We start from the raw sequence: 18,535 nt of genomic DNA on the forward strand, positions 1-18,535 counted from the left end.
CCGGTGCAAATAAATAAAGTTACAGAAACTGGTGAATTGTGTGATGATGTTCATTTCATTCATAAGAAACAACCATTATACAAGTTCTATTCTTGTACATAGGATGCAGTATTATAGTAGTCATATTCTTGTACATAGGAGGCAGTATTATAGTAGTTATATTCTTGTACATAGGAGGCAGTATTGTAGTAGTTATATTCTTGTACATAGGGGGCAGTATTATAGTAGTTATATTCTTGTACATAGGAGGCAGTATTATAGTAGTCATATTCTTGTACATAGGAGGCAGTATTATAGTAGTTCTATTCTTGTACATAGGATGCAGTAGTGTAGTAGTTATATTCTTGTACATAGGGGCAGTATTATAGTAGTTATATTCTTGTACATAGGGGGCAGTATTATAGTAGTTATATTCTTGTACATAGGGGGCAGTATTATAGTAGTTATATTCTTGTACATAGGGGGCAGTATTATAGTAGTTATACTCTTGTACATAGGGGGCAGTATTATAGTAGTTATATTCTTGTACATAAATGGGTAGCATTATAGTAGTTATATTCTTGTACATAGGGGGCAGTATTATAGTAGTTATATTCTTGTACATAGGGGGCAGTATTATAGTAGTTATATTCTTGTACATAAATGGGCAGCATTATAGTAGTTATATTCTTGTACATAGGGGGCAGTATTATAGTAGCTATATTCTTGTACATAAATGGGCAGCATTATAGTAGTTATATTCTTGTACATATGGGACAATACTATAGTAGGTATATTCTTGTACCTAAGGGGCAGTATTATAGTAGTTATATTCTTGTACATAGGGGCAGTATTATAGTAGTTATATTCTTGTACATAAATGGGCAGTATTATAGTAGTTATATTCTTGTACATAGGGGGCAGTATTATAGTAGTTATATTCTTGTACATAGGGGGCAGTATTATAGTAGTTATATTCTTGTACATAAATGGGCAGCATTATAGTAGTTATATTCTTGTACATATGGGACAATACTATAGTAGGTATATTCTTGTACATAAATGGGCAGCATTATAGTAGTTATATTCTTGTACATAGGAGGCAGTATTATAGTAGTTATAGTCTTGTACATAGGGGGCAGTATTACAGTAGTTATATTCTTGTACATGGGGGCAGTATTATAGTAGTTATATTCTTGTATATAGGAGCAGTATTATAGTAATTATATTCTTGTACATAGGGGGCAGTATTATAGTAGTTATATTCTTGTACATAGGAGGCAGTATTGTAGTAGTTATATTCTATACATAGAGAGCAGTATTATAGTAGTTATATTCTTGTACATAGGGGCAGTATTATAGTAGTTATATTCTTGTACATAGGGGGCAGTATTATAGTAGTTATATTCTTGTACATATGGGCAGTATTATAGTAGTTATATTCTTGTACATATGAGGCAGTATTATAGTAGTTATATTCTTGTACACAGAAGCAGTATTATAGCAGTTATAATCTTGTACATAGGGGGCAGTATTATAGTAATTATATTCTTGCACTTAGGAGCACAATTATAGTTTATATTCTTGTGCATAAGGGGCAGCATTATAATAGTTATTGCTAGGTCTGCTACTTGTGTCTGACGCCCTCTTGCGGTTTTGGGCAGATGTGAGCATTGCTCTGCTCTTCCTGTGAGAATGGACTCTATGTGTCTGTTTTCTTCGTGTACTGAAGGAGTTAACCAGTTCTCTTGCTCTCAGCCTAGCTATGGGGTTAATAAGCATTACTTTCCTATTTAAGTTGGATTGAGGCATTTCCTCCTTGCCTGAGAATTGATGTGTGTTTGTTTCTGACACTCAGCATCTCTAGGTCCCCTGTCTTAGGTCTGTGTTGTCTGTTTGATCCTGTATCTGTTTGTTTTGCAGGTTCTTTGCCTTGTGCTTTTGACTGTATGCATTTGTTCATTTTAATTTCAGTCTTTGTCTCATTCCTGTCTCTGTGGAAGTTAGTCCTGTCCTATACTAGATGTCCCTTGTGTTCAGTACATTGTCCCTGTGTCCTGCTAGGGATAGTTAGCCCTGAGGTTCCAGCGCTGGGCCATCCATGTGAAGACAATAGGCCTGCTTGCAGGCAGGGGTCTTCCCATCTACTGATCAGTTAAGGGCTTGACTTTCCATCCGATATTGCCTTTCACTACTGCGTTCAACTGCCAACTACACCAGGTCTGGTTGGTTAGCACAGTGGGTCCACACTCTCAGTCGGTAACAGTATTCTCAGGCTATGGATCCCGTTGATCCCTCTGATTGGGGAGTTTCAAAGCTGCATCCAGAATTGGTTCAACAGTGTTTTTACCAAAAGCAGATCTTGCTGTATTTATACAATCTGAATGCTTTCCTGAGCTCTGTACCTACTGACGTAGTGGTATCGCAGTCTTCCTTAGCAGACACAACCCCAGCTTCGTCCTCACAGTCAGTCTCTGTGGGTGGATCTGGTGCAGCTCACAAGTGGAGAGGCCATTTTCATGCTCAGAATATGGGAAATGTTTTAGAGAACCACAATTATCTGCCCCTCCATGTTACGACAGATATCCTGGACTATGCTGTGGGTTTATTAATCAGTTCTTGCTACACTTTGAGCTGTTGTCTCATCAGATCCCTACTGACCGCGCCAAAATGGCTTTTATTATGTTTCACCTACTTGGACAGGCATTGGCCTGGTTAAACTCTCTCTGAAATTGAGATGATCCTGTGGTCAATGACCTAAATATATTTGTGAAGACGTTCCAGAGGGTATTTGATGAGTTTGGTTGTACCACTTCGGCTGCCTCCTCCCTGTTATGTCATCACCAGGGTAACCTCACCATGGGGAAGTACGCCATTGAATTCCGAACCTCAGCCTTGGAATTGGACTGGAAACATTGAGGCTCTGGTAACGGTGTTTTAGGAGTGTCTGGCAAGTCGCATTGTGGACGAGTTGGTAGAGCGCGAAATTCCATTTTCCCTGGATGCCATCATCTCTCTGAATACAAGAATAGATCTACGTTTTCAGGAAAGGAGCCAAGAAGTGGCCTAGAAGAAGAGATCTTAGTATTTTTCTGGAGACATTCTGGAGGGCATTCGATGAACCTGGTCGTACCACTTTGGATACCTCTTCCATGTTATGTCTATGCCAGGGTAGTCTCACTGTGGGACAGTATGCCATTCAATTCCGAACCTTGGCCTCCGAGTTGGGCTGGAACGATGAGGCTCTGGTAGTGGTGTTTTGGGAATGTAAAGTTGCATTAAGGACAAGTTGGCAGGGCATGAAATTCTGTTTTCCCTGGATGCCATGATCTCTCTGAATACAAGAATAGATCTACATTTTCAGGAAAGGAGCCAAGAGGTGGCCCAGGAAAAGAGATCATACCGACTGGCACCCAGATTTGAAATACCACTTTCTCCTTCCCCGACTACCCCTTCAGCTAGTGACCCAGAGCCCATGCAGATTGATAGGCCTAAATTAGCAGAGGAGGAGTGCATACACAAATGCGCCAATAACCTGTGTATATACTGTGGGGCCCAGGGGTATAATATCCATAGCGGTCCTCGTAAATCGGAAACACTCTTGAGCCTACGGTCAGTAGGATTGACTATCCTAGGTATAAATCAGTCTTCGTCAAGACTGAATTTACTGGTGACTTTTTCGGTCTCCGGTAAGCAATTCCCTGTGTCAGCCTGTTTGGATTCTGGTTCAGCAGGGAATTTCTTGCATTGGGCCTTTGTGGACTGCTACGAGATTCCTACTCAGCGCCTGGAGAGACCTCTGAGAGTGACTACTGTGGATGGAAGTACTCTTCCCAAGACCATTCGGTTTGTCACTGAACCACTGGATCTGCGGGAAGGCGCTCTCCACTCAGAGAAACTTTCCTTCTGGTTCTCCCAAGGTCCACCAGTTCCCTTTTGCTAGGCCTGTTTTGGCTTCATCTGCATAATCCCATCCTGGATTGGAAGTCTGGGAGAGTGTCAGGTTGGGGGTTATCCTGTTACTGTAAGTGTCTGCACTCAGTTCAGCCTGTTCATCTCCTCTTGGTATCCCAGAAGCTTCATGACCTGCCAGAGGCCAATCACGATACTACTCTGTCTATTCTCCACTCACCTAAAAGGAAGCTACTTCGTGACCATGTCACCCCGTACCAGCAACCAAATAATTGCTTCTGTCCTCCTGTCTGTAAGAGACGATGAGAACGGAGCCATGCATGGTTCAGCTCTGAATTGGGTTCCCTGTTTTCAGGTGAACATAGTGAAACAAGCTACTTGACTCCTCAGCAACAAGCCGTGGACTCTCTCCAGGATAGTCCTACTATGGAGAGTGGTAGCATTGTGTTTCTTCAAGATCATACTTCATACCCATAATACACTATCTCTGATGATTCTAGTAAAATCATAACTGTAGGGGATTAATCCAGAGCTGACAGATTCAGGAGAAGGAGGGGGCATAAGGGGGAAAGTACTGTTATGTCTGCTACCTATGTCTGCTGCCCCCTGGCGGTTTTGGGTAGACGTGAGCATTGCTCTGCTCCTCCTGTGTATAAGGATTCTATATGTCTGTTTTCTTCCAGTACTGAAGTAGTTAACCAGTTCTCTGGCTCTTATCCCAGCTGTGGGGTTAATAGGCATTACTTTCCTATTTAAGCTGGGCTGATGCAGTTCCTCCTTGCCTGAGAATTGAAGTGTGTTTGTCTTGACACTCAGCATTTCTAGGTCATTGTGTCTCAGGTCTGTGTTGTCTGTTTGATCCTGTATCTGTTTATTCTGTAGGTTCTTTGCCTTGCGCTTTTGCCTGTGTGTGTTTGTCCATTAGCCTTTCTGTCTTTGTCTCATTCCTGTCTCTTTGGAAGTTAGTCCGGTCCTATATTAGATGTCCTTTGTGTTCAGTACATCGTCCCTGTGTCCTGTCAGGGATAGTCAGTACCAACGTTCCAATGCGGGGCCGTTCTTATCAGGACGATAGCCCTGCTTGGAGGCAGGGGTCTTCCCATCTTCCTGATCAGCTAAAATGTAGACTTTCCACCTGATATTACCTTGTACAATATCTATCACTACTGGGTTCAGCTGCCAACCACACCAGGTCTGGTCCAAAAGCCAGTCTGGTTGGTTAGCACAGTGGGTCCACACTTTCAGCCCAAAACAGTTATATTCTTGTACATGGGAGGCAATATAATAGTATTTATATTGTTGGACATAGGGGAGCATTATTATAGTAGTTAAATTCTTTTACATAGGGGCAATATTATAGTAGTTATTACCTTGTATATAGGGGACAGTATTATAGTAGTTATACTCTTGTATATAGCGGGCTGTATTTTAGTAGTTATAGTCCAGTATATAGGATAAGTATTATAGTAGTTATATTCTTGTATATAGGAGCAGTAATAATAATAATCTTTATTTATATAGCGCCAACATATTCCACAGCGCCTACAAAACAGGGGAGAACAGATACAAAAAACAAAGATACAAAAACCACTGTTACATGTAGTAATCCATTGAGGAAACAGTAGAAGTAAGGAGCCTGCTCCAACAAGCTTACATACTACAAATAATGGGGTAATACAGAAGGTAAAGGGGCTAGAGATCTGCACGGTATGGCGAGGTGGAGAGTGAGGGATGCTATACTTATAGAGAATGTCAGACTTAAGCCATGTAGTGGCTGAATCAGTATGACTACAGGGGGTGGTTGATTGCGGCTAGCAGGGAATTGCAGTCTGTAGCACAGGGAGCATGTTATCAGGCGGAGTAAAGAGGGGTTTAAGGGATGTGGTATGCCTTCCCGAAGAGGTGAGTTTTTAGAGCACGCCTGAAGTTTTGTGTATCGGGGATTGCTTGGATAGTTTTGGGTAGCGCATTCTAGAGGACTGGTGCTGCTCTGGAGAAGTCTTGTAGGCGGGAGAGAGAGGTTCAAATTAAAAGGGGAATGTAATCTGATTTCATTAGCGGAGGGCACGGGCTAGGTGGTGGATTGAGATGGGGGAGGCAATGTAGGGCAGCGCGGTGCAATAGAAAGCTTTATGGATTAAGGTAGTGAGTTTGAATGGAATTCTATATTTGATGGACAGACAGTGCCGTGACTGGCACAAGGCAGAGGTGTCTGAGTAGTGGCTGGACAGGAAGATGAGCCGGGCTGCTGCATTCAGGATGGATTAGAGGGGGGAGAGTCTGGAGCAGGGTAGGCCGATCAGCAATGAGTTGCAAAAATTGAGCTGAGAGTGGGCGAGGGCAACAGTGAGCATTTTTAGCGTGTCCACAGTGAGAAAGGGGCGGATTCTTGCGATGTTCTTGGGGTACAGCTAATAAGAAAGACGTCAGGCAGCAGGTTTGGTGCGGTTGTATTTTATGCATTCATGAGAATACACAGATAGTAATGCCTCCTCAACACACAAGATGGCGACGTTTCGACTCTAAAGCATGAGTCTTTGTCAAGCTAGTTACACGTTAACACAACCTATGCTCTTATACGCCCCTTCACCAATCACATAATAATCATTAAAAAGATAAAGTGGAACAGGTGTGTTTCTTACCTCAGAGCTGGATTCCCATGGTGAACTTCACAGCCCATAGAATACATAGCTGGCGCACGCCATTGCAGTCATGTGTGTAACCCGGAAGTGCCTAACCTCAGATTGCTGGGAGAGCCCATGACAGGTCATCCTCCGTTGCCACAATAACCAGTAATCATTAATCATTCCCCCTGAGGATAGAGCAGAGCACAGCTGCGAGTTCTCGCGATAGCTGTGTCCCAGCTCCGTGCTTGCTATGAGTCACGCTCCACTCTGCACATAAGCAAAGTCCATCACTATGGTAACCGAAGCCTCTGCCTTCCTATGGAGTGTTAGATCTGCTTGAATGGTATGACGTGTTCTCAAAGCACCAGATCTGGTCATCACAGGGTCCTAGTGCCGACATATCTATCCTTCTTATTACTAATGTGCACATTACTTCCATAAACAATCCAAACACGATGGAGGAATATAAATCATATAATAAGGGCGTGTGAGATATTCCCCATAAGTAGTTATATCACCACGTTCATAGTTCACTTATAAAACGGAGAAAGGTCACATAGTATTGTATACTTTCCGGACTGGCAAGAGGATTTAACCCACATTCATAGGGTTACAAGAACCAGATGTCTAGTTAAATAAGTAGATTTAATTAATACACAAAGGGATTTTTTACCATGGAGCAATGTCAGTACTATGTATTAATTAGCATGAAAGCAAGCACTGAGAGGAACAATTATAACACCAGAGAAGGAACCTAATTATTCCAAGAACAGAAATCCTAAAGGGTGATCATACTACGTGTCCTATTCATTCAAAGTATCATGCCAATACTAATACCCGAAGGCATGATTAAGCATGCGGCCGAGGTAGATCCTGATAGGTATACCCAAGCATATACGATGATAATGAGAGGTAGAAAAACGGGGTATCACACATACACTGAAATGGCTGCCAAGGAGTATAGCTTTTTTATTGATGCCCAGAAATCTATTAATATGCTACTAAATATTACATGTACACTGTATTAGTGCAAAAAAAAACACAAGAAATTTCAATAAATATCAAAAAAAAAAAAAAAAAAAAAAAAAACCCAGGGGCTCAGTGTCATGGGAAATAGTTCCAGCGTCCGAGGAGGATCCACCCAGATATGAAAATCTGTAATCAAAAAAAGAAATATTAAAAACAGGTCTAGGATAAAGAAAGCAGACAACAAACAAATACATCACTGAAATGCAAAGGTATTGTAATCAAGGTTAAGTCCCAATGGGGTCAGGGTGTCCAGATTGAAGATCCAACTGGCCTCTTTCCTTTTAAGTAATTTTACCCGATCCCCCCCTCGGATGTTTTCAGGGACATCATCTATAACTCTAAATTTGAGTTGACTGATGCTGTGTCTAGCACTAGCAAAATGTTTGGGGATGGGCAGTTCAATGTTTTCATTCCTGATCGTGCTCTTATGTTTGGTGATACGTGAGCGAATCTCTTGAATAGTTTCGCCCACGTACAGGAGGCCGCAGGGACATGATATAAGGTAAACAACATATGATGACTTGCAAGTATATCTCTGTCGGATATAAAACTTTTTCCCAGTCCTTGGATGATTGAACGTGTTGCCACGACTCATATTGCTGCAGCATGTGCAGCTCAGACATGGAAAATTCCCAGTCTTCACTGGGTATAAGACCCTTTGTTTTGGGGGGCCAATATCTGACAGATAGGAACGTACTAATCGATCTTTCAAGTTACGTCCTCGTCGATAAGCCATAATCGGAAAGGACCGAAATTCGGGGACATTACCACAGCCCTTGGAGAGTAATAACCAGTGTCGTCTGATAATTCTCATAATTTGATCACTGGCCGGGCTATAGGTGGATACAAAAGGAATACGAGACAATTCAGTATCTCGATGTTTCGGGGAGAGAAGCTGATCTCGTGGAAATTGTCGAGCTTTTTCCATTAAAGGGCCTAACATATTCGCTGGATAACCCCGCGTTCTAAATTTGGAGTACATTTGCTCAAGACGATCATTCACTTTCTCATTGCTTACGATCCGCCTCACCCGAAGGAGCTGACTCCAAGGTAAGGACTCTATTGTCTTTCTTGGGTGGAAACTATCAAAGACTAATAGGTTGTTCCTATCAGTGACCTTGGTAAAGAGGTCAGTCTCCAAATGGCCTTCTTTTTTAATGACAAGTACATCCAAGAACTGGAGTTCAGTAGTAGATGTCGACATGGTAAACCTGAGTTCTGGGAGTATATTATTTAATTCGTCAAAGAAAGATGTCAATTTTATTTCAGTGCCTTCCCAAATCAGGAAGACATCATCAATATACCTCCACCATCCACGTACATATTGCCAGGATGGGGAGGTATAGATCCATGTTGTCTCAACATAATTCATAAAAATAACCGCATACGTCGGGGCCACATTCGACCCCATTGCGGTCCCACAGCATTGCCGATAAAAGGCATTCTCAAAGATGAAATAGTTGTTGGTCAAAATAAATTCAAGTAGGGTCAAAATAAATTGAATAGTGCCATTATTCCAATCAGAGCTTAATAGGGAATCACGTACTGCATCTAGACCCTTGTCATGTGCTATTATAGTATAGAGTGAGACCACATCTAATGAAACTAGTAAGGAGTGTTCACTCACTCTAACTTCCTTGATTTTGTTTAAGAAGTCGCTGGTATCACGTATATAAGATAGGCCTCTTATGGCAAAGGGTCTTAAAACTCTATCTAAAAAACGGGAGATGTTACTGAATAGAGACTCCCTACCGGATATGATCGGTCTACCCGGTGGGTTTGCAAGATCCTTGTGGATCTTTGGTAGGACGTAGATAGTGGGTGTAATAGGGTATGCAATGAGTAAATAATCCGCAAGTTGTCGATCAATGATAGCTTGATTGATCGCCTCGTTAATCAGAACCCGTAATTGCATCTGAAAGCGTAATGTTGGATCTTGTCTTAGTTTCTCATAAGTCGAGACATCATTCAATTGGCGGCGAATTTCATTCAGATATTTGAACCTATCCATCACTACTACGGCCCCACCCTTATCCGCTGGTTTAATAATTACTGATTGATTCTTACTTAAATTTTTGACCGCCAGCCATTCATCCTTGCGCATATTCGTGCGGCAAGGTTTACATAATCTATGAGATCTCAAGTGATGAACATCCTGCTTTACAAATTTAGAAAAAGTTTCAACTACATGGTCATTGGAAAGCGGTACGAAACGACTTGCAGGACGAAGACCAATTTCCCTCGAGGAAAACACCTCACGGGGATTAGTCTGAGTGCTGCCAACCTCACTATTGGATGGTACAGTGGAAAAAAATGTCTTAAGTTTTAATCGCCTCATAAAGGCGTCCAAGTCTACATCTAATTGGAACCAATCTACCGTTGGTTTCGGGCAGAACGCCAGGCCCTTGGAGAGTACTGAAATCTCCAATTCAGTTAGTGTAATAGAAGAAATATTTACCACTAACGATTGTTCACCAGTTACGGGAGTCTCCTGGTGGTTGCTCGGGTCTGCATAGTCTCTTTTCCTCGCTCTGTTGTGCTTGCGCCCTCCTCTCCGGATTCCACCCTGTTGTGTAGATTTATTCGTGATTTCGACGGCGGGCGATGACCTAAAAAACGTGCGGTATTCGGATTTCTCTCCGTAACAGGTCTTGATGAATCGTCAGTTGAGTCGGATCCAACAGATGTGAACCCGAATTCGCCTTTACGTTTTTGTCCACCCATCCGTCCACGACGTTGGTTTCTCCTAGGATTGGGATTGGAAGAAAAATGCCCACGTGAATATTGCCATTTATAAACCTTGTTATTTTTGTAATCCTCCGCGTCGCGGTACCACTTCATCCTTTTAGTTGACTCTATGTCCTCCTGATATTTTCTCAGTAGAGCATCCATCTTTGTTGAGTAGGGTAGCCAGTCGGTTTCACCCATCTGTTGTTTTAATTGGGATTCGATATCTCCAATAATCTCTCGACTCCTTTTAACTTCTGAACATAAATATTCAATGTTAAGTAACATCAGATCGAATGAGCATTTATTTAAAATACCCTCAAACTTAGCACAGAAGCTCGAGTTGTCCGCAAGTAATGTGGGTCTCATACTCGAGCGCAAACCTCGTGGGATCCTCCTTGCCTGGTAATACTCGTGTAAGGTGGCCAGGTGGAGATTGTAAGATATCATGTGCTTTCGTTCTGATTCAAACTGTTTCTGTAAGACAGCCGCAGAAGGAGTACACAGGAATGAGGTATCAACAGACACTTCAGACAGAATTTTTGTTGCATCTGCTTCTGAAAACATAAATGGAGAGGAGGCTCCTGGTGCACCATCAGCCAGGCCCGCAAATAATGAGGCTTGTCCCCCTGGGGGTGCACGCTGTGATGGATCCATAGCAATTTGCAGTAAACAAAGTTGAGCAGCAGCACTCACCACTACCAGTTCGGGGGGGAAAAAATCCTAAGCTGTATCCTTCAGCCTTGTCTGCACGCCCAGACCGGGAAAGAGTCCAAATTCCCAAAGATATACATATAATAAGAAAGACGTCAGGCAGCAGGTTTGGTGCGGTTGTATTTTATGCATTCATGAGAATACACAGATAGTAATGCCTCCTCAACACACAAGATGGCGACGTTTCGACTCTAAAGCATGAGTCTTTGTCAAGCTAGTTACACGTTAACACAACCTATGCTCTTATACGCCCCTTCACCAATCACATAATAATCATTAAAAAGATAAAGTGGAACAGGTGTGTTTCTTACCTCAGAGCTGGATTCCCATGGTGAACTTCACAGCCCATAGAATACATAGCTGGCGCACGCCATTGCAGTCATGTGTACAGCTGACATTTTTGAGTGAGAGATTGGACATAGGGGGTAAATGAGAGATCAGGGTCGAATATAACCAGAAGACAGCGGACGTGCTGTCTGGGAGTTATGGTGGTGCCACACACTGAGATGGAGATGTCAGGATGAGGTCAGTTAGTAGAGGGCGGAAGCACCAGTAGGTCAGTTTTTGAGAAGTTCAATTTTAGGAAGTGAGAGTATATAGTGTTATAGACAGCAGACAGACAGTTGGTGGTATTCTGGAAGAATGCTGCTGTGATGTCATGGGAGGAGGTGTTGCTGACCCCTGGCTTTCCTTGTGACTACACTACCCACCTCCTCTCTCTGTACTGCGAACTGAGGCCTCCAATTACTGAGTCCTGGCTCTTCCCTGACTACTCTCTAGAACTGTGGGTACTGCAACTGAAGCTCTACCTTAGTGCCTGAAACCACTGCAAAATAATTACACCAAAAATGAAGTCCATTGTGAGCACCCTGCGGAATCAAGTGACAGAGCTCCAAGAATTCTTTGCCTCCTACTAAAAGAAGTTGTCTGAATTACAAACTGTGGTGCTGGATCAACAGAAGGAGATAGTTACTATACAGAAACAAGCATTAGATTTGCATCATACAGGCTCGGATGTCCGCGCACCACTGCCAGCTAAATTTTCAGAAGATCGTCGCCAATACCGAGGTTTCCTAAATCAATGCTGAATCTATTTTCAGATGCAGACAACCTTATTTACCACTAGAAAAATATATTCTTTATCATCAATCTCTTCACTGATGAGGCGCTTGCCTGGGCCTCACCATATGTAGAGAACAACAGTAATCTTCTTTATAGCCTCGATGCCTTCACGACTGCTGGGGATTATCTGAGTGGGTAAAGGATGAATTTGCTTGAGTAGAGACCCCTGGTAGCCTGTTGGAGTTCATTCAGTTGTGTATCCAAATTGACCAGAGACTTTCTGAGTAGCAAAAAGAGAAACTGCTGGGTTTGGGAACCAACACCCCTTACTTCTCCAGTCAATCCATGTTGAGTCCCCAGTTATGCCAGAACTAATGCAGGTCGAGGTCATCCACAAACCCCTTTCCTCCACTGAAAAGGAAAGGTACCATGCTGAAAATCTGTGCCTTTATTATGGAAACTCAGGACATTATGCCTTAAACTGCCCAAATAAATTCCAAAGGACTCTCGCCCTAGCCAACATCAAGACCATGACCAATCCAGGGGTCACGAAACAAGCGGATGTCACCAAACACACCTTTGTACCTGTAGTTCAAGATGGTGTGAAAACCCTTACCTGCTCCACCATTTTGTCCTACCAATAGAGATCTTAACAGGAAATCAGAGGATGCAGTGCTCAGTAATGTTGGATTCAGGAGTGGGAGGAAACTTCGTGGACTTAGATTCGCTCTCAACAAAAACATTGCAACCAGACATAAGCCCATACTGATTGATATGGAAACCATGGATGGGTCACCCTTATCCTCGGGAACAGTCACACAGGAGACAATTGAACTAGAGTGTCCAGCTCATCTCGTCCCCTAAATTTCCGGTGATTCTCGGGATCCCCTGGTTCTCTACCCATAATCCCTCTATCAACTGGGAATCAAGGACCATTGCCTTCCCTTCACAGTACTGTAAAGAGCACTGCAAAATAGCAGCATCCACCCCATAACCAGTGCAAGACCCCGAGAATGGTTAGCAGGACCTTGAGAAGTTACTAGTTCAATATCAGATGTTCAGTGATTTCTGCAGCAAGAAGAAAGTTGAAAAGCTGCTACCTCATTGACCTTATGATTGCACAGTGGAGTTGCTCCCAGGTGCTTATATTCCATTCAGGTGGATCTATAACCTTTTAGAACCAGTGGGGGCGCACATATTTTTTGTGGAAAAGAGTAACTCAATCCTGCAACCATGTATCTATTATAGGGAGTTAAAAAAAATTGCAGACAAGAATCGCTACACTCTTTCCCTGATACCAGAATTTTTAGAGAGATTTTGCTCTGCCAAGATCTTCACTAAGATAGATCTAAGAGGGAGCTCTATCTTTATATGGATTCACCCAGGGTACGAATGGAAGACTGCTTTTTGAACAAGATATGATCATTTCGAAAACCTAGTGATGCCGTTCGGCCTTTGCAATGCTCCCGCCACCTTCCAGCACTTTATCAATGACATATTTTGAAACCTGTTGGACCAATTCGTAGTCGTGTATCTCGACGATATCCTTAACTTCTATGATAATTTAATGGAATATCGCAAGCATGTTCGGGTGGTTTTGGAATGACTCCAAAAGAAGAATCTCTACATCAAACTAGAGAAGTGTGAGTTTGAACAGACCCAAATGCAATTCCTGGGATACATTATCTCCGCAGATGGCCTAAGTATGGACCACAGCAAAATTAAAGCCATCTTGGAGTGTCCCATTCCAAAAAATCTGAAGTATAGTGCCTGATTGGTTTTGCGTACTTATACAAAAGATTTATTTAGGACTTCTCAAAGGTCATCTCTCCCATCATCTTCCTCACAGGAAAAACATATTTTCCTGGTCCTCGGAGGCACTAATCACTTTTGAAAAACTAAAGACTCTGTACTGATCCACCCAAAACTGGAATTGCCTTTTGTTTTTGAGTTGGTCACCTCCGACTTCACAGTGGGAGCTATCCTGTCACAACGAGTCAGTGATAAGATGCAACTGCACCCTTGTGCATTTTTTATCCAACAATTTATCACCCGCAGAAAGAAAAACTGTGACATCGGGAACTAGGAGCTTCTGGCAATCAAGGTGACTTTCACCGAATGGAGGTACCTTTTGGAAGGAGCCCACCATCCAGTAACGTTTTTTACTGACCATAAGAACTTACAATTTTTCCATACTGCCAAGAGGTTATTGGTGAGGCAAGCACCATGGGCGCTGTTTTTCTTCCAGTTCAATTTTAAATTTTAACGTGTCCCCTACCCCCCCCCCCCCCCGATTCCAGAAACGGCAAGGCGGGTACATTGTCCAGGATATTTTCAGAGTGTGAAAAGGGGTCAAACAAAGACTACACAATTCTGTCCCCCCAAAATTTTGGGATTATCCTATACTCTGAAGACCTTCTAACAAAGTTTAAAGGAGGACACAAAAAATATCCGTTTGTGAATCATCTTTCTCAGGAGGTGAAGCTTTCTTTCACAGATGGACTTTGGAGGCGAGAACACGAACTATATGTTCCCAAGGCTGGTCGACTCAAAGTCCTTAAACTAGACCATGATTCCAAGCTTGCCAGTCACCTCGGTGGCCCGACTGCAGGAGGGACGTAAAGAGGTATGTCACCTCTTGCGAAATATGTGCTTGGAACAAGATGCCACAAACCCGTCCTCTGGGTTGCCTACAACCTCTTCCAATCCCATTCAGGCCATGAAGATCTATATCTATAGACTTTTTAGTGACCTGCTCCCCTCGAAAGGAATGACTACCATTCTTGTTATCATGGCTCGACTCATGGAGATGGCTCACTTTATCCCCTTAAAAACGATTCCAACCCCCATGCACACTGCAGAGTTGATGATCCAGGAAGTTTTCTGACTACACGGAATACCTGATAATGTGGTCCCGGACAGAGGAGTTGAATTTATTTCAATGTTCTGGAAACACTTCTACATGGGCCTGGGAACTACCGTGAATCTCTCCTCTGCCTTTCATCCTCAGTCTAACAGCCAGACAGAGAGAACAAACCAGATTCTGGAGCAGTATCTCTTCTCCTTAATCTCCCATCTACAGGACGATTGGGTGGATTATTTATTGACAACGGAGTTCACCTACAACAATGCCTAACACAGCTCAACCACCCATTCTATGCTAACTACAGGATACATCCTGTCTTTATTCTGAGCCTTCCTATCAGCACTCCTGTCCCAAGGATCGATCACAGACTGACGGCGTTATCTGGAACCCAGAGATAATTGAAGTAGACTTTGCAAGAAGCCCACGATGCCTACAGAAGAGTAGCGGACAGATACTGCCAAGCGGCCCCTATCTTTCAGGTTGGTGATAAGGTATGATTGTCAATCAAGAACATGAATTGGGGTAAAAATGTATCGGGCCTTTACAGGTTTCCGCAAAGATGGGCCAAGTCGCCTTCCACCTAAAACTCCCTGGCAGACTTAGGATACATCCAGTGTTCTATGTGTCACTAATCAAGCCATTCAAGGAGAACACTTTCCCTGGAAGAAACCAACCATCTCCTCCACCAGTGATGGTCCAGGGTGAAGAGGAGTTCCTGGTGGACCAGATCCTGGACTTCTGAAAACATAGAAGGATGCTGCAGTACCTGGTCAAGTGGAAGGGATATGACCCAGAGAATTCCTGGGAGCTGGCCTCCAATATTCATGCCCTTCAGCTGATGAGGGAATTTCATCTTAGATACCTGGGCAAGCTGGCTCCTGGGATGTCCAGTGACCATCTTGGAAGCAAGGGACTGGTGTCAGGACTCGAACGCAGGACCTCTTGCACTCCAGACAGTGGCTACCCACCTCCTCCATCTGTACTGCGAAATGAAATCTGCCATTGCTGACTTTTGGCTCTTCACTTACGACACTCCAAACCTGCGGCTAGTACACCTGAGGCTCCACCCTAGTGCCTGAAACTGCTACATAGCGTCTGTAGTCTCAAATGCACAGGAACAAAGAGTCCCAATAGATGTGCCTGGTATTTTCTTCTCCCAGATGCATCAACTCTTCAGGAAGTTTATCTGGGACAGGTACAAACCACGTCTGGTATTCCCATACCTAACACAAAGAAAACAACAAGGAGGGAGGGGCTTATCAAATCTACTCTTATATTATAAGGCGATTCATATGGCAAGATGGATCTCTTTGGTGGATCCTAAACTGGATTCGCCAGATATCAACCTAGAAAAAGCCCTACTTGGGCAGGACAAACAAATACTTCTTGTGTCAAATGAGTTCTACCCAAGAAAGTCTATGACATTGAGCCCCGTTACAAAAGGCCCTATTAAAATGTTGAGGACGCTATGCCAAGAGTCATCAACCCAATCGTCATTGCCACCAATCACCCCTGCACCATTGATTCCTTCCATTCTGGCCAATAGGCCATTGAGTATAGTAGGCCCTAAAGCAAGACCTTCTCTGTAGCTCCTTGCGTAGATTTCGGAAGACCTACCACAATAAACTCAGAGATCCCCTGTGGTCCGAAACATATCTAGCTCTCCCCACACAGTCATAAAGACTAGTAACACATTTATACAGAAGCTTGCTTTTACAATCCTCCTCGGATAGGCCTTGGTTTCTCAAGGAATGGGAAAGGGACTTGGGAACTACCTTTAACAAAGAAGAAACTGCCAAGAAATTCCCATGGTTTCTCTAAATGTATGCACATTAGGGAAATTTCATGCACAGTCATCACTAGATGGCATAGAATAGCAGTTTCCATGGCAAAAGTAGACCGTGGGAAGTTGGATATAAGGGAACACTCCTTCACATATGGTGGCATTGCCCGATGACCAAAATATTTTGGCAGCTAATTCTTGAAAAGATTAATAAAATATGTGGAACACCTAAGACCGTACCACTCGAGCAGGTCCTACTATGGAAACCTTCTAAACAATTTAGACCATCAAATAAGTCCTTGGCTACCACTCTCTTATCAGCCGCAAAACTACTCATCCCCCTTTACTGGAAAATGAAAGAGACCCCTATAGTAGCACAGTGGAGAGAAAATGTCTCTCAGATTTTCCGCTTTGAATAAATCACAGCAGTTCGGGAAACAGTCTCAAGGGACAAATTCCAGTCAATTTGGATGCCATGGGTTGGTTATATTGAAGACAAAACAAACCCAAATGCGGATCATAATATCTAATATGTATACGTACAATTCTTGTCTCTTTTAGTAATGTACACTTCAGTTTGGCTAAAAATACTCACTCCCTTCCTCATCCCCAATAAACCAATACCTTACATCCATACTTCCTCCCATCTCTTTGAGTTGCTTTCTATTTCAAGGGTGCTAGGTTGCAGTAGGTATGCAGCCAAAATTTTAATTTTATCTTAGGTATGGCAAACAGTTTATGCAATAATTTCTCTAACTGAACACAAGGGTATCTTTTCCTTTTGTTATTCATGTGCTGCAATTAAGTTGCAAGGACCTGCGTGTACACTTGTTAGAGCTGGCCAGGGTAGATGGAGGGATGTACCTCTTGAGGAGTGACTTGTGGAAAACCCTATGGTTTCTCCACGTATCTAGCAGTGCCAGCTCGTACAACATAGGATTAATAACTCTGGTGACTGGAAAAGGGCCCACAAATCAAGGGGCCAGCGTCAAAAAAGGCACTTTTAACTTCAGATTCCTGGAAGACAAGTATACCAGGTGGCCCACAGAAAAAGGTTCAGAAATGGTACGTGTACCTCTGCTCCTCTGGACTGCTCTAAGTTGCCACGCACCTTCTCCCATACCTCCTGCAGATTTTGAAGCCGAGTGTTTGCAGAAGGATTGTTAGAGGAAGAGAGGAAAGACACCGCAAAATTGGGATTGAAACCAAAGTTACAGAAGAAGGGAGAAATGCCAGACACGGAATGTGTATGGTTATTGATAGCAAATTCGGCCAACGCTAAATAATTAACCCAAAGACTCTGACAATCACTAAAGTACATTCTGAGGTACTGAACCAGTTCCAAGTTCATACGTTCTGTCTGCCCATTAGACTCTGGATGGAAGGCAGAGGAAAACGACAACCCAATACCGATACTCTTAGAAAAGGCCCTCCAAAACTGGGAAACAAATTGGACTCCCCGGTCACAAACAATATCCTTGGGGACCCCATGCAGATGCACAATCTCCTTGATAAATATGGTGGCTAACTCAAGGCCAGACAGAAGCTTCCTAAGAGCAGAGAAATGTGCCATCTTGGAAAATCTGTCGACGACCACCAAGATGACCGAGTACCCCTGGAACTCGGGCAATTCGGCAATAAAATCCATCAACAGATGGGTCCATGGTCTCTCAGGAACGGGAAGAGGAAGAAGTGGACCTTCAGGCTGTCTCCGTATACTCTTCCCTCGGACACAAATAGGGCAGGACTTGACAAATGCTTTGAAGTCCTGAGACATTTGTGGCCACCAATACAAATGGCTACACAGCTCCAGGGTGCTTCGGACTTATGGATGAC

General features: G+C 43.1%; 1 protein-coding gene across 2 annotated transcripts; it reads right to left on the bottom strand.

The window, feature by feature from the left end:
- Positions 1-7,606: 7,606 nt before the first annotated feature.
- LOC136631994 (uncharacterized) lies at positions 7,607-11,375 on the bottom strand. 2 transcript variants are annotated; one of them, XR_010793125.1, is made up of 3 exons: positions 11,300-11,375; positions 10,006-10,293; positions 7,607-7,673 (listed from the first exon to the last, which is right to left on the bottom strand). XR_010793125.1 is itself a non-coding variant. In XM_066606521.1 (2 exons), the coding sequence occupies exon 1, from the start codon at positions 10,929-10,931 to the stop codon at positions 10,026-10,028; it is 906 nt and encodes a 301-aa protein (XP_066462618.1). In that variant the 5' UTR covers positions 10,932-11,292; the 3' UTR covers positions 7,607-7,673; positions 10,006-10,025. The 2 variants fall into 2 exon arrangements, 1 of the variants encoding a protein (XP_066462618.1); XM_066606521.1 differs by lacking the exon at positions 11,300-11,375 and having other exon boundaries at positions 10,006-11,292.
- Positions 11,376-18,535: the final 7,160 nt, after the last annotated feature.

The sequence above is a fragment of the Eleutherodactylus coqui genome, chromosome 6 (assembly GCF_035609145.1).
Source record: "Eleutherodactylus coqui strain aEleCoq1 chromosome 6, aEleCoq1.hap1, whole genome shotgun sequence".
NCBI classification, from domain to species: domain Eukaryota; kingdom Metazoa; phylum Chordata; class Amphibia; order Anura; family Eleutherodactylidae; genus Eleutherodactylus; species Eleutherodactylus coqui.

Excerpts from the sequence above, each read along its gene's own strand:
- LOC136631994 (XM_066606521.1), bottom strand. The coding sequence starts at position 10,931 with ATGGATCCATCACAGCGTGCACCCCCAGGGGGACAAGCCTCATTATTT.